Raw genomic sequence first — 27,942 nt, forward strand, 5'->3', positions numbered from 1 at the left:
CAGCCTAGGGACTTGGTGCCCTGTGTCCCAGCCTCTCCAGCTGTGGCTGAAAGGGGCCAATGTAGAGCTTGGAATTCAAATATAGACAGTCTGTGGTGCAAGCCCCAAGCCTTGGCAGCTTCCACATGGTGTTGAGCCTGCAGGTGCACAGAAGTCAAGAAATGAGGTTTGGGAACCTCTGCCTGATTTTAGAAGATGTATGGAAACACCTGAATGCCTAGGCAGAAGTTTGCAGCAGGGGTGGGGCTCTCATTGGGAACCTCTGCTAAGGACAATGTGGAAGAGAAATCTGGGGTCAGAGCCCCCACACAGAGTCCCTACTGGGGCACCACTGAGTGGAACTGTGAAAAGAGGGCCACCATCCTCCAGATCCCAAAATGGTAGATCTACTGACAGTGCACCATGCACCTGGAAAAGCCAGAGACACTCAATGCCAGCCTGTGAAAGCAGCTGGGAGGGAGGCTGTCCCCTACAAAACCACAGGGGTGGAGCTGCACAAGACCGTGGGAACCCACCTCTTCCATCAGCATGACCTGGATGTGAGACATGGAATCAAAGGAGATCATTTTGGAGCTTTAAGATGTTACTGCCTGCTGGATTCTGGACTTACATGAGCCCTGTAGCCCCTTTGTTTTGGTCAATTTCTCCCATTTGGAACAGTTGTATTTACCCAATGTCTGTACCCCTGTTGTATCTAGGAATAACTAGCTTGCTTTTGATTTTCAGGCTCATAGGCAGAAGGGACTTGCCTTGTCTCCTGTGAGATTTTGGACTTTGGACTTTTGAGTTAATACTGAAATGAGTTAAGACTTTGGGGGACTGTTGGGGAGGCATGATTGGTTTTGAAATGTGAGGACATGAGATTTGGCAGGGGCCAGAGGTGGAATGATATGGTTTGGCTCTGTGTCCCCACTCAAATCTCATCTTGAATTTTACTCTCGTAATTCCCACATATTGTGGGAGGGACCTGGTAGGAGATAATTCAATCATGGGGGCAGTTTCCTCCATCCTGTTCTCATGGTAGTGAATAAATCTCATGAGATCTGATGGTTTTATCTGGGGTTTCTGCTTTCATGTCTTCCTTATTCTCTCTTTGCCCGCCACCATCCATGTAAGACGTGACTTGCTCCTCCTTGCCTTCTGCCATGATTGTGAGGCTTCCTGAGCCACTTGGAACTGTAAGTCTAATTGAACCTCTTTCTTTTGTAAATTGCCCAGTCTCGGGTATATTTTTGTCAGCAGCATGAAAATGGACTAATACAGAAATGTTATTTTGACGTCTCTGAATCTCAGTTCTGTCATCTGTAGAATGGCAACGAAAATGCTGACCTCAGTAGGCTGTACTGTGAAGAATCAGTGAAAACAGAAATGTAGAAGGGCTATGCAGATACTAGCTGTTTTTACTTCTTCTGATTCTCTATTATGTCCAGAGGTGGTAGACTTCACTTTGCATTTTCTTCCTGTTGTACTTTTTCAGGCTACGCATTTCCTAAGTTCAATATTCAGGGTAGAAAGTCCTTCCTTTTACAAGCCCTACATTTGCATCTTTCAAGGTTCTAAGAAAACTCCCTAAATAAGAATTGGAATGTAAATATGCCTATGTTCCTCGTATCCACATCCTTTAAAGTAATTATAGAACCTATGACAATAATATGGGCTCCTTAGTTAACTAATGTTTCCAGGTGTAGTCCATGGTTTAACTATGTGGCAAAAAGTTGACACTCTTCTTATTAAGAAGGAGGGTCTATGCCCTTACCCCGAGAGATTGCCATGTAGGTAAGTTCACTTGTAGGTGCTCCAACTGGAAGTCCTAGCCTAACACTTGGGTGAAGATGCCTTCACACGATCTGAAACTCCAGCCAATAAATTATCCCCAGCCTTCTAGTCTTCTCAGCTGAGGTCCTAGACATTGTGGAACAGTAATAAGTCATCCCAACTGTGTTCTGCCTAAAGTCCTGAAGCACAGAATCCATGAGCTTAATAAAATGGTTGCTTCAATTCAGCCTGTTACATTTCAGGGTAATTGTCATATAACAGCAGTAATTGGAAGAAACTAGATTAAGCAAATCTTCAGTTGAAGTAGGCTAAAATAGGTTCCCCAATTACAAATCCCAGTTTCTCAGAAGTCAGTTTGAAGAGACTAACATTGACCAAAGTAGGGGAAAAGGTAAGAAAATTTTTTTCCTTTGATTGATACGCAGTTTCAAAACCATAATCTTTCAACAGGAACTAGTCTTTGGGTTCCAAAAAAAAAAAAAAAGAAGTCTCTAGGACTAACTTCTCAGATGAAAAGGAACTCTTGAAATACCAAATATTTGGAAACAGACTATCCAAGATAGGGAGTTGAACATTTCTGATCTTAAATCAAGATAAAATATTTAATTAGCCTATACACTGACCCCAAGAACATCTGGAGTTTCCAGAAGGGAAGAATTTTCTTGTCGCTTCTCTTCTAAAACTGACAAACAGTGGGGGATGATGTTGGCACAGAAGCAAAGATGGGAAGGGAAGGTTATCAGTATGGCTTTTCTGAGATTTCAAGTCCATAGATTAGAGAACATAGGCAACTGGAATGAAGTAGCTCCAAGTCTATTCATCTTCTTCAAAATGCAGAGAGTGGAGGGGATAAGGAGACTTAGATGATTTCCCACTAGGAAAGTCGAAACAGATCAATCAAAGTGGTTAGTAAGAGACGTGGCAGACACTTAGAGAATGGTTAAATTTTCTTACTAAAAGTTCCCTTATTTTACACAGGATGGATCCAAGAATACTTGGGTTGGCCAGCAGACCAAAAACTTATCTCTGGCATTAAACATACCTCAACATAAGTATTATCTGGTAATGTCTTTTATATACTGAAAACTAAGTGATCTACTGCTCACACTAGTTTTACATGCATTACCTCCCTTAAATATAAAAGTATTGAATATCTATTAAGCGTTCAGTATGCACCAGCAACTATATTAAGTGATTCATAAGCATTATCTCCATAGATCCTTATAATAAACCCATGGAATAGGTTCTATTGTTATTACCCTCATTTTACAAATGATCAAATGCAGGCATAGGGAAGTTGAGACATTTACAAAAGGTCACATGGATAAGCCAAGCAGTGTGATTCCAGGGCTTATAGCATCAACCCCTTCTTTATCCTGCTAGCCAATTATTTAATCTTGACGACCATTCAGAGATGCAGTAGTATGAAAGGCTCAGAGATGTTAAGTGGCTTTCCCAAGGTCACACAGTTAACCTGTGGTGAATCTCTGCCTTATTTCCAAACTGACCTCAGATCAAGCCAGGCTGCTACAACAGCTTCCTAAGTCATCCAGCAAAGTAATTTCAGGTTGAATGAAAGCCTAGTGGATCACACTACAAATAGTTAAGATCGATTCTGAGATAAACCAGCCAAGAGTTTATTTTTCTTCTTATGGTACTCTTTCTGAATTTCAAATATTTTTTAGCAGTGAAACCATATTTCCCCCTTCACAGTACCCCAATATGTTTAATAGTTTAAAGTGATATTTTAGTAACACTTGAAATTTCTGTCATTTACTGTAATGTCAATCAATGGGAACACAATCTGAGAATTAGTGGCATCTTTAAAGGCATCTATGCCTTTAAGTGTATGTGTTGTAACATTTACAGTTAGCTGATCTTTGATAAGGGTGCCAAGAACACACAATGGAGAAGGATAGTCTCTTCAATAAATGGTGTTGGGAAAGCAAGATGTCCATGTGCAGAAGAATGAAATTGAGCTCTTATCTCACATCATAACGAAAATCAACTAATAATGGATTAAAGACTTAAACATAAGACCTGAAACTGAAAAATTACTACAAGAAAATATAGAAAAAAAATTCTCAAAATTGATTTGTGCAATAATGTTTTTGAATATGACACTAAAAGCACAGGCACTAAAAGCAAACATAGACAAGTGACATAGTGTCAAGCCAAAAAGCTTATGCGCAACACAGAAAACAGTCAATAGACTAAAAAGGGAACCTATGATATGTGATAAAAATATTTGTAAATTATATATCTAAAAAGAATTAATTTCTAAAATATATAATAAGCTCATAAAACACGATAGTTAAAACACAAATAACCTGATTTTTTAAATGGACAAAGGACCCAAAGAGGCATTTCTCCAAAGAAGGCATAAAAATGACCAACAAGTATGTAAAAAGGTGCTAAACATCACTTATCAGCAAGGAAATGAAAATTAAAATCACAACGAAGTATCACCTCACTCCTGTAAGCATAGGCATTATTATTATTTTTTGTTTTAAAAAAAAACAGCTAGGGTTAGTGAGACTGGGAAGAAATTAGAACCTTTATACACTGTTGGTGGGAATATAAAATGCTGCATCCATTATGGAAAACAGTATGGCAGTTCCTCAAAAAATTAAGAAGAAAACTACCTCTTATTAATCAATCCCACTTTTGGGGTATATATTCAAAAGAACTGAAATCAGGCTCTTGAAGAAATATCTGTACTCCCATGTTCATTGCAACATTATTCACAATAGCCAAAATATGGAAACAATCCAAATGTTTATCAACAAAGGAATAAGCAAAGAAAGTGTTGTATAAACATGCAATGAAAGATTACCTAGTGTTAAAAAATAAGAAACATCTATTATGTGCAATCTGGAAGACATTATGGAGCAGAAAGATATGATGCTAAGTGAAATAAGCCGGTCACAGGACAAACACTGCATGATTCCTCTTATAAGAGGCATCTAAAGTAATCAAAAATACAGAAGTTGACAAAAGAATGATGGTTACCCAGGGATGAGGAGGCAGCATACAGGAAGTTGTTGTTTAATAATTGCAAATTTATAGTAATTCCCAGAGATGTGCTGTACCACATAATGCCTATAGTTAACAATAAGGTATTGTGTACTTAAATATTTATTAAGAGGGCAGATCTCATATTAAGGGTTCTTAGCAGAAAAACAAACAAACAAAAATCCAAAGAGACACAAGGAAACTTTTTTTTTTTTTTTTTTTTTGAGACAGAGTCTTGCTCTGTCGCCCAGGCTGGAGTGCAGTGGTCAGATCTCAGCTCACTGCAAGCTCCGCCTCCCGGGTTTACACCATTCTCCTGCCTCAGCCTCCTGAGCAGCTGGGACTACAGGCGCCCGCCACCTCGCCTGGCTAGTTTTTTGTATTTTTTAGTAGAGACGGGGTTTCACCGTGTTCGCCAGGATGGCCTCGATCTCCTGACCTTGTGATCCACCCGTCTCGGCCTCCCAAAGTGCTGGGATTACAGGCTTGAGCCACCGCGCCCGGCCAACAAGGAAACTTTTGAAGATGATGTATATATACATATGTGTGTGTGTGTGTGTATATATATATACACACACACATACATACACACTTATCTGGATTGTGGTGATACCAGTATGAGTACCCACATATGTCTAAACTTGCCAAATTGTATACATTAATTTTATGAAGTTTTTGTATAACAATTACACCTGAATAAAGCTGGAGAAAAATAAAATTTGGGGATGTGGGTTGTTTTCTGTTACATAGTTTAAATATTAAAATATATTTTAGAAAATATTCTGTAATTGGGATAGTGGTTGCACAGGTGTATACATTAATCAAAACTCATCAAGCTATGAGTTTTTTTTTTTAACGTTTGAGTTCAGGGGTACATGTGCATGTTTGTTACATAGGTAAACTTGTGTCATAGGGATTTGTTGTGCGGATTATTTCATCACCCAGGCATTAAGCCTAGTACCCATTAGTTATTTTTCCTGATCCTCTCCCTCCTCTTGCCTTTCACCCTCCAATAGCCCTAAGTGTATGTTGTTCCCTGCTATGTGTACATGTGTTCTCAATATTTAGCTCCCACTTATAAGTGAGAACAGGTGATATTTGGTTCTAGTATTAGTGTGCTAAGAAAAATAGCCTCCAGCTTTATCCATGCTTCTACAAAGGATATAAGCTTATTATTTTTATGACTGAATCATATTTCATAATGTATATGTACCACATTTTCTTTATCCAGTCTATCATCAATGGGCATTTGATTCCATGTTTTAAGCAAGACTGTTGGCTGACTAGAATTACCTGGTGCTCATCTCACCTCCACAAAAAGGGACAAAAACAACCAATAAACAACTACTTGTCATCTAGAATAACTGAAGAAGTACACTGAAGGGCACCACAGGAATGGCAAAAGTCTCTATGGAGTATGAAAGCCCAGGATAGAACCACAGAGAGGGAGGCAAAGAGTCTCACCTCTGCCACACTGTCTCTCCTGCCAAGATTGGCTCAGAGTTCAGGGGACTTCATCTTACAGGACAAAAGGTAAGCTGTAGATCCCCAACAGTCCCCATTACCCCTATAAAAATCCTTGCTATAGGAGAAACTCTGAATCCTCACAGATCCCAAATTCAGTTTGCAGAGTAGCCAATATTTGCATAGTTGTATTGCCACCGAGGTGGAAGCCACCTTAACTACCCATGATCTAAGCTGCTACAGCTCAGTGCCACCTTGAAACCAGACCCAAAAGTGCTATTCTTCAGAAAGGAAGGGGAAATACAGACTTTTCCAGACAAGCAAATGTTGAGGGAATTCATCACCAGTAGACCAGCCTTACAAGAAATGCTTAAGGGTGTGCTACAACTAGAAATAAAAGAACAATATGTACTATCATGAAAACACATGCAACTATAAAACTCACCAGTAGAGGTCAATTTATAAATTAAACTCAGAATACCCCAGTGATATAATGGTGCTATATAAATCTCTTAATCCTCTACTATAAAGGTTTAAAGTAAAAACAGTCAAAAACAACAACAGCTATATTTAGTGACTAAGGAACACATAATGGATTTTTTAAAGGTAAATTAAGGCAATGAAAATATAAATGGAGGACAGAGAAAAATTCTAGAGCATCTTTAAGCAACCAAACTTAAGTTGTGATCAGCTTATAATAGTGTATTATAACTACAAGACTCTTTGTATTAGCGCCATGGTAACTACAAAGAAAGAAATTACAGCAGATGCACAAATGAGAAAGAGAATGGAAATAAATGTTAGCACTGTAGAAAACCAGCAAACCAGATGTAAACAACAATAGAGAAAGAAAGGAAGAAAGAATTTTTAAAACAATCAGAAAACAATTAAAAATAGTAGAAGTAACTCCTTATCTATTATTAACAACCTTGAATATAACTGAACTAAACTCTCCACTTAAAATGTATAGAGTGGCTGAATAGGTTAAAAGACAAAAAACAAGACCCAACTACATGCTGCCTATAAGAGACTCACCTCATTTTTAAATGCAAACATAGACTAAAAATGAAGGGATGAAAAAAGATGTTCCATGCAGACAGAAACAAAAAGTACGTAGCCATACTTATATCAGATAAAGTAGACTTTAAGTAGAAAACTACAAAAAGAGACAAAGAAGAGCATTATAAAATAATAAAAAAATCAACTCAACAAAGAATATAGCAATTGTAAAAATATAGGCACTCAATGCAAGAGCACCCAGATATATAAAGTAAATATTATTAGACCTAAAGGGAGAGGTAGTCAGCAATACAGTAATGGTAGGAGACTTCAACACCCAACTCTTAATAATGTACAGGTCATGGAGACAATTTGACAGATAAATATCAGCCTTAAACTGCACAATAGACCAAATGAACCTAACAGACATTTGCAGAACATTTCATCCAATAGCTGAAGAATACACTTTATTCTCAAATTCACATGGAATGTTCTCTGGGATATATCACATGTTAGGCCATAAAACAAGTCTTAAGCATATAAAGATCACACCAATTATCCTTTCTGACCACAATGTTATAAGACTCGAAACCAACAAAAAAAGCTTCAGAAACTGTACAAATACATGGAAATTAAACAACATGCTCCTAAACAACAAATGGGTCAATGAAAAAATTAAAAGGGAAATTAAAATTTTTATTGGGATATATTAAAAAATGGAAATACATCATACCAAAACCTGTGGAACACAGCAAAATCAGTTCTAAAAGGGTCATTTATGGTAATGAACACATAAAAAAGAAGAAAGATTTCCAATAAACAACCTAATGGTGCACCTCAAGAAACTTAGAGGAACAAGAACAAACTCAACCCAAAATTGATAGAAGAAAGGAAATAATAAAGCTCAGAGCAGAAGTAAACAATATGGAGACTACAAAAAAAGATTCAAAAGATCAGTGAAATGAAGTTGCTTTTTTAAAAAGATAAAACTGACAAAACCTTTAGATAGTTTAAACTATTATTAACAACTGTACAACAAATTTGATAACACAGAAGAAATAGATAAATCCCTGGACACATACAACCTACCTAGATTAAATTATGAAGAAATAGAAAATCTGAATGGACCAATAACCAGTGAAGAAATCGAGTCAGTAATAAAAATACATTTATCAAAGAAAAGCTCAGGACCTGATGGCTTTACTGCTGAATACACCAAACATTTAAGAAAAATTAATACCAATTCTCCTCAAACCAGTCCAGAAGATTGACCTCAAAAGCACAAGCAAAAATATACAACTGGGATTACACCAAACTAAAAAGCTTTTGCACAGCAAAGGAAACTATTAACAGAGTAAAGAGACAACTTACAGAATGGGGGAAAATATTTGCAAACTAGACACCTAACAAAGGGCTAATATTCACTCAGAATATATAAAAAACTTAACATCAAAAAAATACCAAATTACCTGATTTAAAAATGAACAAACACTTAAAAAGACATTTCTCAAAAGACATTTCTCAAAAGACATACATATGATCAACCAGTAAATTTTTTAAATGTTCAATATTACTAATTATCAGGAAAATGTAAATGAAAACCACAATGAGATACCTCACCCAATTAAAATGGCTATTATCGAGAAGACAAAAGAAAATAAAATAAGTGTTGGCAAGGATGTAAAGAAAAGGGAGCACTTACACACTATTGGTGGGACTGTAAACTAGTACAGCCACTATGAAAAATAGTATGGAAGTTTCTCAAAAATTAAAAATAGAACTGTTATATTATCCAGCAATCCCACCAGGCATATATCCAAAGAAAATAAAATCAGTATGTTGAAGAGACATCTGCACTCCCATGTTTATTGCAGTATTATTTACAATAGCCAAGATATTCAATCAACCTAAATGTCCAACAATGAATGAATGGATAAGATAGTGTGATATATTTGCACAACAGAATATTGTCTAGTCATAAAAAGGAAGGAAATCTTGTTATTTGCACCAACATGCATATGTTATTTGCACCAACATGCAAATAATATGAAGCTGGAGAACATCATATTAAGTGAAATCAGCCAGGCACAGAAAGACACTGCCTAATCTTACTTATATGTAGAATCTTTTTTTTAAGAAAGTTGGTATCATAGAAGCAGAGAGTAGAAGAGTGGATAGCAGAGGCTGAGAAGGGGTGGAGAGAGGGGTGGATGAGGAGATGTTGGTCAATGGGTACAAAGTTACAATTAGAAAGAATACCTTCTGGTGTTTTAATGCATAGTAGAGTGAAGATGGTTAATAGTAAAATGCTGTAGTAGCAATAATGGGCTTCATTTTCAATTTTTACTCAAGTGCTTACCTGCTATCAGCCTGTGATTTGTCCATATATCTGTTTTTTTAGGGTGCAAGATGAGTTTAATGAAGTCATCCAAATCATTACCGTTAAAAAAAAAATAGTAAAATGCTGTATTTTACAAAATAATGAGAGGAGAGGCTTTTGAAAATTCTAACCACAAAATAAATGATAAATGCATGAGATAATGCATATACTAGTCTGACTGGATAATTATATAAAACATGAAATTATCTCCCATCAGTATATACAGTAAGTGTGTCAATTAAAAGTAATTTCTCAAAAATAACCATTCTACAAAATAATTTTACATTAATTTTTCATTTTGATCCTGAGCGAATTTTATTTGTTTTGTTTTTCATAAACTGAATATGAAAATTTATACTAACAAATTAAACTACAAGCTAATCCATTTGGAAAGAAAAACCTTATCAAGCTGAACATCTAAAATGAATGCATTTTGATGTATTTTATATGTAAATTATCTCACTAAAGTTGATAAAAAGGAAGAAATTGTATTTATATTTCAAACAAATAATGGCAGTACCTCTGAAGTAATTAGGCTACCCCAGAACACAATTTGGAAACCTTGAAATTCAAACTAACATTTGGTGAATCAGAATGGAGAAGTTGAGAACTGTTTGTGTCCCAAGGTTCAAATAAACAATGAAGAACTTCAATTCTCATTCCAGGAATTTCAATGGCTAAAAAACTTATCTAATCCCCAATAGCCAGCAAGGAAAATCTGCTACCCTGTCTATGTTCTGTTGCCTTTGAAGGAGACAGAAGCAAAAACCAGGTGGATTTTCAGCAAATAATTCACTTTGTTTTCTATATGATCTCAGTGAGAGACCCAAGGAAGGAGGATAAACTCCAGTAGAGACCTGGAGTGGAGGAGAGAAGAGACAACTCTCAAACACTGACCATAGCTACAGCACTCTCCCTGTCTTATGTGGAGAGAAATAAAGAGGAGCATGAAGAAATTTACAGCCAAAAAGATGTAAGAAAACAAAATTAAGCCTGATAGAACCATGTTAGGAACTACTCCATTTCCCTCATCCTCAAATGGCAGGAAATGTCCCTCAAGCATCCTCTCACAACCCCATGCAACATAGTTACTACAAATGCATATACAGTTTACACACAAACACATAAACAAAAACTCTTTTAGATCTAACTTCTTGCTTCAGGCACCAGTAATCCTAATGTGAAAGGGATTAGCCAAAGGGTGTAGCTGAGTTCCAATGAGTTGAGTTCTTCTTCTTCTGCTAAATGAGAAAAGGATGGTTCTCAAAAATCCAAGTGTCTTTGGAGGGGGAATATGGAGAAATGGACCATGTAAATGAAATCCATCTAACCATTCAATTACAAACATCCACTGTGCCAAGGGCTGAGATAAGTTATGGGGATGCAAGAATCAATGAAGTAGTCACAGTTTCAGTATCCCGGAATCACTTCCCCAGTGACCTCTAGACTCATCTCCACTGCTCTGCTTCTAGCCATGGGACACTTTTATTACTTTAGTTCTCAGAAAAGTTTGGACCTGAAAAAGCATATCTTTTTTTTTTTTTACAAAGCATTTTTCTCAAAGAATGACACATAAGCAATAATATGTTCGATAATAACACATAGTGAGCACCTACTCTGTACCAGACACTTTTCTAAGCACTCTACATGTATTAACTCATTTAATCCTCACAGTGACTCTAATGAGGTAGGTACCATTATGGTACCCATTTTGCAGATGAGGAAATCAAGGCATGGAAAGGTTTGAGCAATTCGCCCATTCTCACAGCTTATAATGGCTGGTCCAGGACTTAAGCTTTAACAGTCCGGCCCCATAGTCTGAGCTCTGAACTACTACTATGCCATGCACCATTGGGAACCTTTAGGAGGTCAGGCTAAAACCATATAACTTGGGGATAAGGAAGAGTTCAAATATTCCCCAAAGCAGATTTAATTTCTACTAAAAATTCAGTTTTAAATGAATCAAAAAAGCTAAAGCAATGAGTGGGGCATTTCCATACATGTCAGCGGAGCATGTATTGTTACTACCCTCTAATAAAGCATGCTGGCAATTTTCTTTTTTTTCTTAAGACAGAGTCTTGCTCTGTTGCCCAGCATTCTGGCAATTTCAGTCGGAAACTTTAAGAATGTTCCTACTCTTTATCATGATAATTTTACTTGTAGGAAAAAAAAAAATCCTAAATACAGGGTGATGGGGGCCAGATGCCCCGTATATATAACAAATTTATCCTGTAATTATTCATAATAGCAAAGCTTTGAAAATTCATATCCAATAATGGAAAGCGGGTTAAACCAACTGTGGTAGATTTTCTATGTGAAATATTATACAATCATTTAAAATGATGTTTATGACTACTTTTGATAATACACATATATATACACATACATGCTTTATCATGAAATTATAAAAAGGGCAGGATACAAACTATAAATATTGTATGGGTTTCAGTCCAATTACTATCATATCATCACAACAAACACAAATCCTATGTTTAACAGATATTCTTTAAACCAATACTACTAAATGAAGCCAAACTAACAGCACAAACCTGACACAAAAGATGAGAAATTGAGGTGCAAACAATGTAAGTCCCCTACAAACCACAAAGGTGAACACTAATAGGGAAAATATGTACGTAAAGAGTAAAAAAAAAATAATTGCACAAGTGTCAAATAGCAAAATCTTGTCTTGGCACAGCTTGCATAGAAAATATCTGAGTTTTAATTGATCACAAACCACATGACCATTCTTAATGGAGTTATAGAAGGTATTAATAGAAGTAAATAGTTCAGGTCCCTGATGTTATTGCTCCACTGTTTCTCCCTTGATGAAATTCTCCATTGTACTTGATACCTCCTGGTGCCACATTTTAAGAGGCATGGATGCCTTATCTTATTTTACCATCCTGAGATCAGGGACCTACCAACACCATGACCTTTATTTACCTCATGATCTTAGACATTAAACATAGTTTTTCTCTACAAAATGTTCAGGAATAGTCACTCTAAAATCCATGGCCAGAAAAACGAGTGTTTAATTTTGGGAATGATTAAGAATTTGGTTTAAAGACAGGCTTAATAGAAGTAAATGCTGGATACAAAAGAGGGCAGATTCCTAGCGGGCAGGATTATCAATACCACATACTCCAGATCAACATGAAACACATGGTTTTAGATGAGGACATTGATGAAAGGAATAATTTGGATGCCTAGAACCAAAGGAGAGAAAAAATATTAATTTTATAGACTAGTGGTAATTCGTTGGGTTATTCTGCCTCCACGGAGAACTGGATGAAAGAGGTGCAATGTCATGAAGACAACATGGGTATTGGAGACACAAAGATATGAGTTCAAATCCTAATACCACTTCTCACTAGTCTCGTGACCTTGAACATATACATTTCCTATGTGAATGTCAGTTTTCTCACCCGTAGAATGGGTTATCACAGTCCCTATCTTACTATACTGTCATGAGGATTATATGAATATGCATGTAATGACTTAGCATATGGTGCACAACAAACACTCTGATGCTCATTATTCTGAGAGGAGGACAGTGAAGGATAGCAGGAGCACAGTTTTGAAGTCAGACAGTCTGGGTTCAATTTGTCATAGCTCCTTCACTTATCACTTGTGTGACCTGGAGCAAGTTACTTAACAACTCTGTGCCTCTGCACTATATATAATTTTTTTTGTCTACTATACCTCAATAAAGATAGAAGAAAAAAAATAGGCTGGGCACAGTGGCTCACACCTGTAATCCCAGCACTTCGAGAGGCCAAGGCAGGATAATTGCTGAAGGCCAGGAGTTTGAGACCAGCTAAGCAATATATCGAGATTCCATTTCTACAAAAAATAAAATTAGCCAGGTGTGGTGGCATGTGCCTATGGTCCTAGCTAGTTGGGAGGCTGAGGTAGGAAGATTCTTTGATCCCGGGAATTTGAGGCTGCAGTTTTCCCATCAAAGTTTTCCCAAATGGGAGTCTGATGCAAAATCACAGTGGAAACTTTGTGAACAAGTGAAGAATTTGAGCTATGATTGCACCACTGCACTCCAACCTGGGCAACAAGAGAGAGACTCTGCCTCTTAAAGAAAAAAAAAGAGGATGGAAAAAATAAAATAAAATACAGATGAGCCCAAGTTGCAAGATTGTTTTGATAATTAAGTATGACAATATATATAAAGTGCTTAGGAGAGTACCTGATACATAGTTTAGGTACTCTCAATATATTGAAGGTATTACAAATAAATCATCAGTGTCATTAATAAAGAGATAAAATAGATTGAAATTACAAAGGAAATATGATTTTTAAGGAGATAATTATCAATCGTGAGTCTAGTTAAACATGCAAATAGGCACCCAGGAAAAGTGTCAAAAACACCTCCTTTGAAATGTTGAAGGTGATTCAATCTAGAGGCAGAAGACTCCTAATTGTACGTGTCCTCTCAAACCCTCCAATCTGTAATTCCATCTTTCAAATGACCAGCATGGGACTCAAGGTACACTATAAAAACTGCTGGGGACCAGTGTTCCATTTGAATGCCAAATGTGGCTTCCCAGTTCTTGAGGCTAAGGATGGGAGTAAGGCTAATGTCATGGTGTTTTCCTCTATGCACGAAATCGGATGTTATTCCTCTGGCTGGTGAAATTATCTTCAGGGTATACAAGAGAATTAATTAAGAGCCAACACAGATTTCAACTCAAATATTTTTTGCTCATCTGTAACCTGAATTTCCTTTCTTGTATAATTCTGTTTGCAGACGTTATGACATTGAAAATGTTGAGATTTTCATTATAAGGAATCCAATTAGTCACATATGCAATCCAGTAATCTTATTTTCCTATATCTAAGTGCATCACTTAAAAATTGAACATCATGGAACCATCAGCCTCTGGTCACAGGGACACAACCTCAGGCAACAAGGAGAAAATATTCTCTGGCTGTAATATTTGATTTTGTTTTCTCTTATATTCAATGCTCAGGGTAAGATTTCTAATATCACCAAGATCAGCTTTCTTTTTCTTTTTTTTTTTTTTTAAGAAATTATTCTTATTAAGGATGTGTTAAGGGGGAGTTATAAAGCAACATCAAAGTTTTCCCACATGGGAGTCTGATGCAAAATCACAGTGGAAACTTTGTGAACAAGTGAAGAAAACTGTTGTTTTTTATCATCTGTCATGCTAGGTGTTACCCATCCAAACGTTGCAAGTCAACAAAGTGTGAACAGAAAATCTTTCGAGAAAGAAGCTTGTCTGTGATATCCAGAGAGAAAGTTTTAATTGAATTAATTTTCATTTTCTAGCTCTGGTCTATGTCCACAACTGGGAGGTTAACAGTGTTCAGAGACCTAGCCAAGGGAGTGTGGGAATATAGTCTAAACTCAAATGCCTCCAGGAGCCACTTTTGTAGGGCAAGTGAGTGAGGCAGGCTGACTAGCAGGGGGCACAAGCACAAACCTCATATTTTGTTAAGGAGAGAAGATGGTAATTATCACCAGCTCATTGTTGCCATAGGATTAAAGACCCCACACTGCCAGATTTTCTGTTTTTTTTTTTTTTTTCATTAAAAACCAGAGATCTGGAGTTTTATGAAAAATCTCATGATCTTTAAGTTTTGGCAACTACTACAAAGCTTGTTGGAACACTGTGAAGACTAGACAAAATATGTCTGCAGGCACCAGAAAGGCCACCAGATTCAAGTTTGCAAGCTTTGATAAAGCAGAAATAACACGGACTTTGGAAGCAACCAGATTCCAGCTTTACTGTTGACTAGTTGTATGACCCTGGGCAATGTATTAATTCTCAAGCCTTAGCTATCTTTTCTAGTTAGTAAAGCTTTTATTACAGAGTAATTGTGAGGATAGAATGTAAAATATGTAAATATGTAAAATAGCTAATACATAACTGGCATCAACACAGATTGATGGCTACTTCAATTCATCACATAAATGTTAATATTGCTCGTCCCATTTTCATAAAAGTTCTAGGCTTTGGAGCAATGGAAAATTGAATATCTTAGATACAGGTAAAATTGCTATTTTGAGTTTTATCCTCATGGTTTAATACATGAAAGGGTGCTGGCCCACTATTACCCCAAGTATGAGAGGAACCTGTTTTTTAGAGTTCCTCCACAAGCCCTCTAGCCCAGAAAATTCCAAAGCCCACTTCTCTGGGCAAGCTCAACAACATGGGCACACATTATCCCTTCTATGCTGCTAACAGGGATGCTAGGTCATATGGTGACCAAATCCTACATCTAGGAAGTAGAGTGGGGAGGGGGAAGAGAAAATGAAAAATAGTGGAGGGATCGGGATTAATCACCAGAATTATAAGGAGTTCAAACAACTCTACAGGAAAAAAAAAAATCTAATGATCTCATCAAAAATGGGCAAAAGATATGAATCGATAGTTCTCAGAAGAAGACATACAAATGGCAAACAGGCATATGAAAAGGTGCTCAACATCACTGATCATCAGAAAAATGCAAAGCAAAACTACAATGAGATATCATCTCGTCCCACTTAAAATGGCTTGTATCCAAAGACAGGCGATAACAAACGCTGGCGAGGATGTGGAGAAAAGGGAGCCCTTGTACACTGTTGGCGGGGATGTACATTAGTGCAACCACCATTATGGCATGATTTAGTTTAGTCCGCCTCCACATAAAGGTAACCGAGGCACCCTTGAGGTGGTCGTCCTACCACACATTCAGGGAAAGAAAAAGATTTAAGTCAAGATCTCATGTGGAGTCCTCTTTCTCAAGGTCACATGACTGTCTGAGACCCCCAGCTCTCTATCTCTAAGATAGTGAGAGATTACTGGACACTGAGGTTTTTGAGGACACAAGCCATGGTGCTCAACGCATGCTGGGGTTAATTTAAATAGCTGTGTTGCTTTTTCACAGAGCTATTATCAGCAGGAAATAACATAAGCAGATGGATATTGTGAATATAAAATAAGATATGGATATATTATTGCAACAAACAATAATCTTGTAGTAGAGTCCACTGATAATTGATGTGTTACATATAACCACACTAATCGTCACTAACAATAATTACCAACAACTCACCAAATCCCATGGTTCATCATAACATGTTTCCATATGGAATTGATCCAAAGGTAGGTAGTTTTCAGAATTACTCAGAGCTTCCAAGAAAGATCTCAATAATTGTGTATTAAAATTCAATGAAAAAAATTGAATTAATATTGATTGAAGTAACCTCCTAGAACTTTGGAGTATAATTTGGGTGTTCCCAATGAGAACAAGTAGAACAAGTACTCTGCCAATCATAGGGTCACTGCCAAGGGCCACCCGCTCACGAGCTTGGTTCTACCCAGGCATGCCCAGGATTAGAGCACATGTTCCAGTGAACTGAATATAAGTCTTTAGCACATCAGGACTCACCAGAAAGCAGGAAGATATTATTTCCATTCCTCAATGGAAGATGAAAAGCATTCTAAATTATCATTACACTTAACTGTCACCATATACTGCCATCATTACATAGCCAGGAGTTGATGAAGAGGGATTTTTTTTTTAAAGGATATGATCCTAAATTAGGGAAAGGAAAGAGTATGAAATGAAACTCTCAGTTTGCAATGTATTTCAAAGTCATAAGTTTTTTTCTTCCCTCCTTTCTGTCAATAAAAATCATGGCCATTATTAAAGATTTACTATAAGTTTTCACCTAATAAAAACATTTCCAGTCAGGCATGGTGGCTCACACCTGTAATTTCAACACTTTGGGAGGCTGAGGCAGGTTGGAGGACCCATCTGGTATGAGTATGAAAAATAGAGGAGTTGCAGGCAGGGCTGGAAATGCTGCCTTGAAGGGTCCTCTAACTATGATCCAGCTTCTGCTAGATGGCCCAGCTGTTTGGTTCTGGGACTGCCATCTTCTCCTTTTGTCCCTCTCACCCAGAGGAGTGCTGGCTCCCTTAGAGGGTTGGGGAAAGGGCAGAACCCTTGATTTGAAACATTTGCCAATGTCTGCGGTGTAAATACTCCCCGACTTGCAAAATTCCTGAATATTTAACAGTGTGCTCTCAGGAGACTATGTAAGCTGATTCCAGCACATGACTGCTCCAGCCCTAAGCAGAGTTCCTGTTGTTCATTCCTGGGTTTCTTCACAGCCCCTATTTAGGTTTTCAGTATTTTCAGCTTCTTTGTTACTAATTATCTAATTATTTATCTTAGTCACCTGGTATGCACTTTATTTATTTTTATTGTATCCTTACTGTAATTGTTAAGAGAGCAAAATTTGTTAAACTGCTTCTATAAGTACCATATTATAAATGAATTATATGACTAAGCAAGCTAGAAATTAAGCTGATATTATTGGTTATAGAGTGAGACTTTCTAGATAAAGGAAGCTATGAATCAATTTACACTGTGGCACAAGGTTCCTATCACTGTGCACAGGTGGCAAAGTTTGTGGTAGCTGTGTGCTATAGTAACACTGTAATAGGACATTTTGGAAAAATTACTTGACAACATATATCAAAATCCTGAAAAACTTCCTATTATTTGTCCCACCAGTTCTACTTAACAGAACTATTGTAGGAACTCATCCAAAAAGAAAGGAAAATCCTTATGCACAAGGATGTTTATTGTGGATTACTTAAAATAGGGTATATCTGGAAGCTATTTCAATGTGAAAAAATTGACAAATTTAAATCCATTTGATGGGATATTATGCAGCTTTGAAATTACAATGATCAATATTATAACAATGTGAGGAAAAGCACATACCACTAAGCAACAAAATTAGGAAAGAAAATTTTGTAAGCATGATAATAATCATATGAGAAGATGCATGCCAGAAGAAGGCTAAAATAAATATATACAAATAATAGTTGAATTATGTTAAGGGGTTATAAGTAGATGGATTTCTTGCCCGTAATTTCCAAGAAGTTACTTTTTTGTAATGTAGGCATTCCATTTAGTTTTGTTAAATAAAAAATAATGAGACTTACTAACAAAGTCAATGAGAATATTTAGAAGGTGAAAGAAAAGATACTATGCATTAAGACACCCATGAATACTGTTTTATATTTACATTCTAAGCCTTCGATAGGCCTGAAGTTAAATTAAGATTCCCCAATCTGCCTATCTGCATTCATTTTCTATGTATGTTGACTCCTCACCTAAATTTCACCTGCTCACTAACTGCTATCAAGCCTTTCTTTCAAAAAAGTGGCTGATATTACATATCTCCATACAATTAAACATGCTGCCTCTCGGGTCTTTTGAACCTTGTTTCTACTATAGAGTGGAAGACTGTCTCTTAGGGCGGCACCTTCCGGCTGTTTATGAACAGGTGAGAGTAGTATTAAAGGCTTAAAGAATTTGGTCCAATGGATCCAAAACAGGTCTATTTGTGCTCTGATCAACATGGCTTCAAATCCCTTATTCTGAGTTCTTTATTTTCTTAGAATAAGAACTGCTTCCTCTGCTACATCCTCTTCTCCCTATTTCTCCATTTACATCAGCTAGATCTTTAAACACAAGGCTTACTTAGACCAGGTACCTAGATGCAAAAAAAAGGAACAAAACCTTAAAATCAGTCCTCATTCAATTTGTTTTGAATTTTAAATAAACAAAACCTAGCTGCAGAATTCAACCTGAAATATTGCCATACAAACCACCAAAGACTGATACCAGTGTCCAGCATAATTATAAAATAGTAATAAAGATCTCAGGTTCTGGAGCTCCAATGTGTGGGTTTAAATATTAGCTTTTCCACTTACAAGCTGACTGCTCTTGGGAAAATCCTTAATCTTTTTATCTTTCCATTTCCTTGCCTGTGAAATGGGGATAATATCTTGTAGAATTTTTGAAAGGACTAAATTGGTAATTTCATGTAAAGCACTCAGACTAGTGCCTGGCACTTTAAAAGTACCCAATAAGGTTTAGGTCATATTGTTTTAAGTTCTTGCTCCAAAAAATAAATATTTCATGATGTGTCCCCTTGTTCTTCCCCAGGTACCACCATCAGTCACAGAAACATCTGGCCAAGTGTAGCACAGTTGATACAAAGAACCCCACTGTTTTTCCTAGAGCTTCTCTCCACTGGGTCCGTGATCAGTTAGAGTCTAGCAGGCACAAAAATGAATAAATCCTTCCCAGAATAAACTTTTTTTAAAAACCCAAGTCATCTCTTAACAACTTGGGGGCCCATCGCTCTTTGAAGCATGACTCACAGAAATGCCATTCCATTCACACCACTGCCAAGGGAGCAGCTGCCTTGTCCAAGCACAGCAAACAGTGTGTGTTAGGAAACATTCTGAGTGGATATTTTACACATGAGTTTTGAGGGATGTCTGAATGTGGTTTTGCTACCTTCACAAAGCTAGTTAAAACTGCATGCTGGCCTTATGAGCTGATAGGCCCCCAGCTCTTTCCTCCTATTTCTGCCATCCCCATCTCCTTACTTCTGAATCTGCTCATGATTTCCACATGCAGGATTCATCTTTCTCCAGTCCTCAACCAACTCAGACTGAGGTAACCATCCCACTCAGCCACATAAACCCATGGGGCTTAGAATGAGTCGCTTCTTCAGTCCCGAGGACTGAGTTTAATTATCATTGTTGGGTTCCCATGTGGCTCTCTTGGGTCCGCAACACTTCCTAGAATGTATGTTTCTCTACAGACCTATGACTTGTCCTGTGTCAGCTCCGTCCAACAGTCACCCTGTTTTGGGCTTGGTCACAGAACTGGACTTCAGTCTTGGTCCCTACTCCTCAGTTCTGGTCAGCTACCCTGGATGGTAAATAGCTCCACCTAGCTCCCAAAACTGGAGTTTGTCCCTCTACTGCAGACAGATTTCATGGAACTGACTTGCTCAAACCTGGTCTCTTGGTTCCCTCTCTCAATTCAGGACCTATGGATAGGACTCTCATCTACTGAGCTCATTCCATCTGAGTAGTCACTTCTCTCTCAACCCCCTAAAACCTGTTTCCTCAAAGCTACCATTCCCAAAATTCTAATTAAGTCTAATCTGAACTCTGCCTTGGCCACAAGACTTTGTCTCTGGAACCAGTTTTTGGAACTTTCTCACCCCAGCCCAGTCTGGGGCCTGGGTTCATGTCTGTTCCTGGTCCTCTTGTTACTTACATGTTGCCAACGAGTGGGCATAGGATGAAGAGTATATTGTGAGTATTTCTTGGTAATTAACAAAAACACCTAAAAAGTCTTAGGCTCATGAATTAAGGGTAAATGTCAAAATATCCACAACATCAAAACAGCAACATCAAAACACCATGATAGAAATGTGGTCATAGTCACTTATCAAATTTTTTACTTCATCAAAATAAACCACCTGAAGATATAAAATATCAAAACATTTTTGAGCCAATCATCCAGCCATGCTTCTGTCCATTTCATTGGACATGCCTACCTCAAACCACTGCCCGTGAGACTGCATCTTGAGGATGACACAGGGGTCTGGTTTGGAGAGGGCATCTCTGTCAGAAATGCCTTTGCACGCCACACGCAGCTCAACTTTGGTCAGGCAGGGGCTGTTAAAGATTCCCAGTGTGTTGGCAGCAGACTCATAAATGTTGCTCATCTTCTTCATTCTGTTTTAGGCAAGTAAAAGAAGAAAAAAGAAGTGCCAATCACTGCAATATTTGTCAAAGGAGAAAGCCTCCCAATCACCCTTCAGAAAATGGTTTGACATTTTCAAACATTGAAGATATTTATCGCACTTTCCAACCTGGTGACACAGGTCCAGTGAAACAAATCAAAACAAACAAAAAACAGGTGCTGGTGCACTTGGTTAAGAACACTATTTTCTTGTATGATTTGCATACATTTGCATAGTAAAATATTTAGCCTGTGAAATAAAATTAATGAATTAGTTCAATAGGCTGCAAACTGTAACCCAGCTCTTCAATAAATGTATGACTTGTGTGAAATTGTACAGATGATTGTTGGTTCATCAACTTAATCACATCTCAAGTTTTCAAGACTAAAAAGCCAACTCAACTCCTATGTGATGGCATGGAGAAGTATATTGTTCTTTCTGAAGAAACAGCCAAATTTCCCACCCCTAAAACTTTGTGCATCTTCTCAAAATGCCATCAGCAAGCCAGCTCCAAGACAGAGGCCCAGCATCTGAGTCCCTGTCCCCAAATGCATGAGCCTATTCTCACCTTTCCCCTTCCCACTCCCACCTGCCATATCAGAACTCAGAATCAAAAGGGGGAAAGTGATAGGGAGGAAAAACACAAAGCTGCCTATTCTGAACTTGTGGAAACAGCAGCTACATTTAAGTACTGCGGGCCCCCCACCCCTGCCTAACTCCATGTGATATCCTTTATAATAACACTTTGCATCCCAGAGTCCCAGTAATCCACCAGAGACCACAGGTGCTCTCCTTCTCTGAAGAGGACTGGACCTGTAAGATTCTCTTAGGAGCAAAATTCAATACCTTGCTTATGAAATTCTATGTCTTTGTAGATTCATTAAGGAAAATGAATGGCTTCCTCAACCTCATATGGCATTGGGGCTCTGCAGTGGAATTTCTTCATCTATAAAATGGGAATAATTCCCCTCTCTCTCCTTCTCTTCTTCCACAAATATTTAGTGAGCTTCCCCTTGGTACCAGCACTACACCAGGTTCAACTGAGTACAGCATGCCACCTCTTTTACAGGATGATGGCTATGCTTCAACATTACACATTACACACACACACACAATCACACCAATAGCATTTTATTGGAACACAGGCATGCTTATTCATTTATGTATTTATGTATTTCTCACACACACACACACACACACACTCATGCACACCAATAGCATTTTATTGGAACACAGGCATGCTTCTTCATTTATATATTGATGTATTTATCTGCGGTTGCTTTCACTACAATGGCAGAATTGAGTAGTTGCAATAAAGACTGCCAAGTACCACAAAGCCTAAAATATTTATTATGTGGCCCTCTTCAGAAAATGTTTACCAACCTCAGTTCTAAAATATTAGGTAATGGAAATTTGTAGTTTTGGAGAGTTACAATTCTGGTTTTAATATATGTTGGGAAATTAGTTTTAGGATGAGAACTGCTCTATCTTCTACCAAAGTGAACATTAATAGGGACTTTGGGACATTTGTTTTTTACAGATGAAAAAATTCAAGCTCAGAGAGGATTGGCAGCTTGCCAATATTATGCAATTATTCTAATGGCAGAGCTGGGACTGGAGTACCAGTTTTCTATCTGCCAGCCCAAAGCTATTTTTACCACAGGTAAAACCTTTAGTTGGAGAACTGTTCAAATATACCGAGGAACAGTGGATACAACAAATATCCTTGATTTATTTCAACCTCTGTACAGAGTCATACATCCCTTCTATTTGTAAATAAATTATATTCAAATACAGAAAATGCACAAATTATAAGTCTATAGCTTCAAAAACCATTTTCCCTCTATTTTTACAAGTTGTGAGCAGATCAATCACTACAGGAACACAGGTGACAGAGTATACAGAAAATGAAATTTACAACAAAACCAAGGGAGGGAAAGAATCAGCTGGCGGGAAGATGGCTTTGTGTTCAGACAGGTTTGTAAGTGTGTTACAAACTCTCTTTATCAACTGTTTGATAAGAACAGCTTATTCTTCAATAAATATCTTCCTGAATTCTGCTTTTCCCAATGCATTAACCAGCTTCTTGGAATCTACTCTCCTCTTCTGCAGACTTCACTGGCCTCTTCTATCTCCAAGAGCCATCACTGTCCTTCTAACTTTCCCTATCCTTACAGGCTAATGCCATATCCATCTCTTCCAAATCGACAGTTTTAATATGTGTTAGGAAATACATATTGTATTTTTACATACATATTGTATGTAAAATACTATGCAAGCTACGATGGAATATGGGACGTCTCTAATATCAGTCTTGATTGTGAGGTATAATGCAAAAAGACTCCGTCAAGGAGACAGAGAATTCCAGATTCAAATCCTGACTCCTCCATTCACTGACCATGTATCCTTGCGCAGGGTATTTAACGTCTCAGATAGTAATACCTATCTTGAAGAGTTGCTGTAAAGAGCAGATTAAATAATATATGTAATGTGATTACCACAATACCAGGTATATTGTGGATGCTCTGAAAGTGGTAGCTATTGTTATTGTGTTCTGACTTATCTCCAGATAAAATCATTTATGCTTTCACTGCCAACTGAAAACCTCTTAGATGTCTCACTATTAAGACCAAACTTCTACAAGTCCATTTAAATGTCTTCTGTATTTGAAATCTGCACAGTCTGAGCATACTACCCTCCAAGAGCACACAGTCATCTTTCAAATCTGTTTATCTGAGGACTCATACACGAGTCAATAACTCTCACAGGTTCACAAGTCAGACAGTAAAACAATGGTGACAGCTCTTCTAATATTGTGAAGCTGCTTTATCAACTTCCTGAGATAGCTAATTTATTCTTCAATCAGTGTTCTTTCCAAAGCATCTGCTGGCTCTATGGGAATCCTATACTCCATAAAAGCCCTCTCTTGCTCCATATAAAAGAGAGTCATATGTTATGTGCAATTCACAAGGCATCTGATGGGAATGGCAGGATTCCCAAAATGCAGAGGGGTCAATTGTCTCATCCTCCCTCATTTATTCATTTCCAGGTTGTTACAACACTTTTGGTTCACATGGGTCTGGTTAAATGAATTTTAGATGATAATATTTAATTTTAACTATCCCTACCTCTCCAAAGGATTACTGCAAAGAAATTTTATTGAATGTAAAATAATAATAATAATAATAATAATAATAATAATAATAATGTAGACAACCAAACACCAGGAAATAGCAGAGATGGCACATTTTTCTCCTAGTCTGAGGTTCCCATTGGCCATCATGCTTGCTTAAAATGGTGGCAATCTTATCACATGTGTTAATAATTGCCCAAGATAATTAAAACTTATCAAGACTTCTTGAAATATGAATTGATACATGCAATCACTATAGGATATTCTATATCAAGTGTATGTAGTTCTTGCTCTAAATTATTAGTTAATGATAGTAAATTTAAGTAGTTTATAAAAGAATAAATATATAAACTGGAGGCACATGTTTAGAGTTTGTTTTAATCAATGGAATACATGATTCAGAAATTTTATGGATCACTTCTTTAAGCAATGAGAAACAGAGGATTCGAAGCTAGGAAATGGGCATGATCAAATAAATATTTGATAAGTATCAGTCTAGTACTAATATGATGGCTGGACTGCAGGAGAGAAAAAACATTTGTAATCATATGAGGCTGTTCTGCTGGTCACTTTCTATTCCTCCTTTTCCCATTGATTCTACTTTCTTCCCTCTGCTCAGGGCCCTAAAAGGCTTACCTCCATTGACTGCCAGCACATTGTTGGCAAGTGTTACGTTGGGTTTCACTAAAAGGATGCAGTTTTGGGGAAAGGGGAGAGACAGAACAGCGTATTTCTTCCCAACTCCTACCCTTATCGTTAGCAGTAGCCAAGCAAATAACCATAGCTCTATCTGCAAGCCTCCAGATATCACTGGCCTTAGTAACAACACTGTTTACTCACCTTACTCTTTCAGGCTTATGAGTTGTAATGTTTTCCTGCCAGTCTTAAGGTGGGCATCCTAGAAGCAAAGACTGAAACAGGGATTCAGATGCAGTTGATTTCCTTCTCTCAGAGGAGAGAAGAAAAGGGCGGGAAGCAAAGAGGTGGTCTCAGCTGGAGTCCAGCTTTAATCTGATTCCATGGGGGCTCTGGGACATGAATTGTACCCTTAAGGAAAGCGGTTCAGCCTATTTTAACTCCATGTGAGAAAGTCATGCTAGTGACAAGGGGGCATATACTGTTAGATTTGCTGCTTCCCCACCTTGACTGAAAGCAATTAGGCATTCCCCAGAAAAGAGGCAGCCATGAGCCATTATCAGTTAACACTTGGCAGTCCTTGAGGGAGGGATGCACTTACTGGATAAAGGGCATGTAGGCAGAATATAATCGGGTCTATTTTACCACAATGGCTGGTCTCTAGGAACCTCCTTATAAATTCCTTTAACTTTGACCACACAACTGTAAATTTTCTTTTCATTAAAATCTCTTGAATCAATAGAGATGATTCTGTTTTCTGTTTGGAAGAGAACTAGAGCAGTACAGCTGGAATTAAAAATTAGGAGTGGTGTGGCAGACAGAGGCTAAGATGGCCACCTCCTGGTATTCATGCCCTGTATAACACCCTCACTCTGAATGTGGGTGAGACCTGTGACTTGCTTTTAACCAATAAAATATGGCAAAAGCAATGGAATGTCACCTCTGCCTTTATGATACCTCAGATAATGACACCATCTTGATAAGAGACTCTCTCCCTTGTTGATTTTAATGAAGTGGCCACGTTGGGAGGCAAGGAACTGAGGGTAACAGTCATCCAATAGCCAGCCAGAAACTGAGACTCTCAGTCCAACACGTTAAAAGGAAACGGATTCTGCCAACAACCATGTGAGCTTGGAAGTAGATCATTCTCCAGTTGAACCTCAGATGTGACAGTAGCCCTGACTGACACCTTGATTGCAGACATGTGAGACTTGGAGACAGTGAATCCGAATAACCTGCAACAGTATTTCTGACCTACAGAAACAGTGAGATAATAAATATAGACTGTTTTAAGCTGCTAAATTTGTGATAATATTATCTAGCAACCAATAACTATTAATAATACAAACAGATCAAGAGGTGCTCCAAGGTGTGTGTGTGTGTGTGTGTGTGTGTGTGTGTGTGTAAACTCCTTTAGATCAGGGACTACTTCTTATACTTTACTGCATCCCAGTAGTGCTCATCTTGGTAATATTTCTGGTCTGGTGATGAAGCCAACATAAACCTTCATTTCTAGAGGGATAGGGTACAGGAAAGCAATATGGAGATACTACAGACAAAATTCCCAGCTTTTCACAATTATACTCAGGGTCCACAGCTTACCTCCCAGTGCCTGCACAAATGAAAGCCCTGACAAAATATACTGGAGTTCGTGAGTTCTTGTGCCTGACCTTGACTTTGGAGGTAGTACACAGGACAGTGAAATCAAATTGTTTGGCTCTGGTCCAGCTGAAGCTCACTGCTGAAAGGTGATCATAAAATATGGCTCTGTCAACGAGTGATCAGCTACCTCTAGGCCCAGATAAGTGGAGTAAACAAGTAATTTCACACTCTGCTAGAGAACAGGATTAATATAGCCAGATTATCAATACATTCTCCATGGCCGATTTAAATCCTCTTTGTTGCCTTTCACACAATACCTTGGTTTTAGGGAGACTAATGTCTGCTGAGAATTATTTTGATAAAAGCTGACTTTTGGCCAATTTTAGAAGCAAATTATAATTGTCCTTTCACTCAGATAATTTAAGTTATTAAAAACTACCACTTCAGCATATTCACATTCTCTAACAGGACAAACTGATCCTGAAACTTAATTAGTTTCTGAATGAGCTGCAAACAACACAAAGACAATAGAGAACTCAAGAGGGAAGAGAATCAGCTTGAGCTCACAGGGGAACCAGTTGAGCAGAGCTTGTCTTAAGACTGTGTCAAGAATAAGTGCATAATCACTCTTCTGCTTGCCTTGGCATTATTCAGCCTTTTAAAATGTCATAGTACATCCAGGGAAGGCTGGGGTGCTGGATGTCTCTATCTCACAACATTTCCATCACAATTCAAGAAACTTGTATAAGGTATCTGCTATGTGCCTGATGTTGTGCTGAATGCTGGAGGAACTGAACATCCACTCACTCAACCAGAGATTAACAAGGTGTTATTCCACTCAGACTTGTCAATCCATTTCCTAGTCAACATTCCTCAGATCAAGAGGAGATCTATCTTGCACTTACCCATAGGTGGCAAGCAGTGTGCCAGACACTGGAAGGGTTAGAGGTATAAATGAGATAGTCCACCTGCCTAAAGTTTCATATTCTGGAGCAGTGCATCTCAGACTTGACCGTGATCACAAATCACCTGGGAAGTGGTTAAAATGTAGTTTCTGTGGCCGGGCGCAGTGGCTCAAGCCTGTAATCCCAGCACTTTGGGAGGCCAAGACGGGTGGATCACGAGGTCAGGAGATCGAGACCATCCTGGCTAACACAGTGAAACCCCGTCTCTACTAAAAAACACAAAAAACTAGCTGGGCGAGGTGGCGGGCGCCTGTAGTCCCAGCTACTCGAGAGGCTGAGGCAGGAGAATGGCATAAACCCGGGAGGCGGAGCTTGCAGTGAGCTGAGATCCAGCCACTGCACTCCAGCCTGGGCGACAGAGCGAGACTCCGTCTCAAAA

At 38.0% G+C, this 27,942-nt stretch overlaps 1 protein-coding gene across 1 annotated transcript in view; it reads right to left on the reverse strand.

Moving 5' to 3' along the window:
- Nucleotides 1-27,942, reverse strand: part of CPNE4 (copine 4) — a 511,472-nt gene that overhangs the window by 359,332 nt on the left and 124,198 nt on the right. Inside the window, exon 4 of the mRNA XM_023207426.2 lies at nucleotides 21,039-21,219. Within this exon, the coding sequence (XP_023063194.1) occupies nucleotides 21,039-21,218 (180 nt within the window). The 5' untranslated portion in view covers nucleotide 21,219. The remainder of the gene's footprint in view (nucleotides 1-21,038; nucleotides 21,220-27,942) is intronic.

The sequence above is a fragment of the Piliocolobus tephrosceles genome, chromosome 2 (genome assembly GCF_002776525.5).
Source record: "Piliocolobus tephrosceles isolate RC106 chromosome 2, ASM277652v3, whole genome shotgun sequence".
Lineage (NCBI taxonomy): Eukaryota > Metazoa > Chordata > Mammalia > Primates > Cercopithecidae > Piliocolobus > Piliocolobus tephrosceles.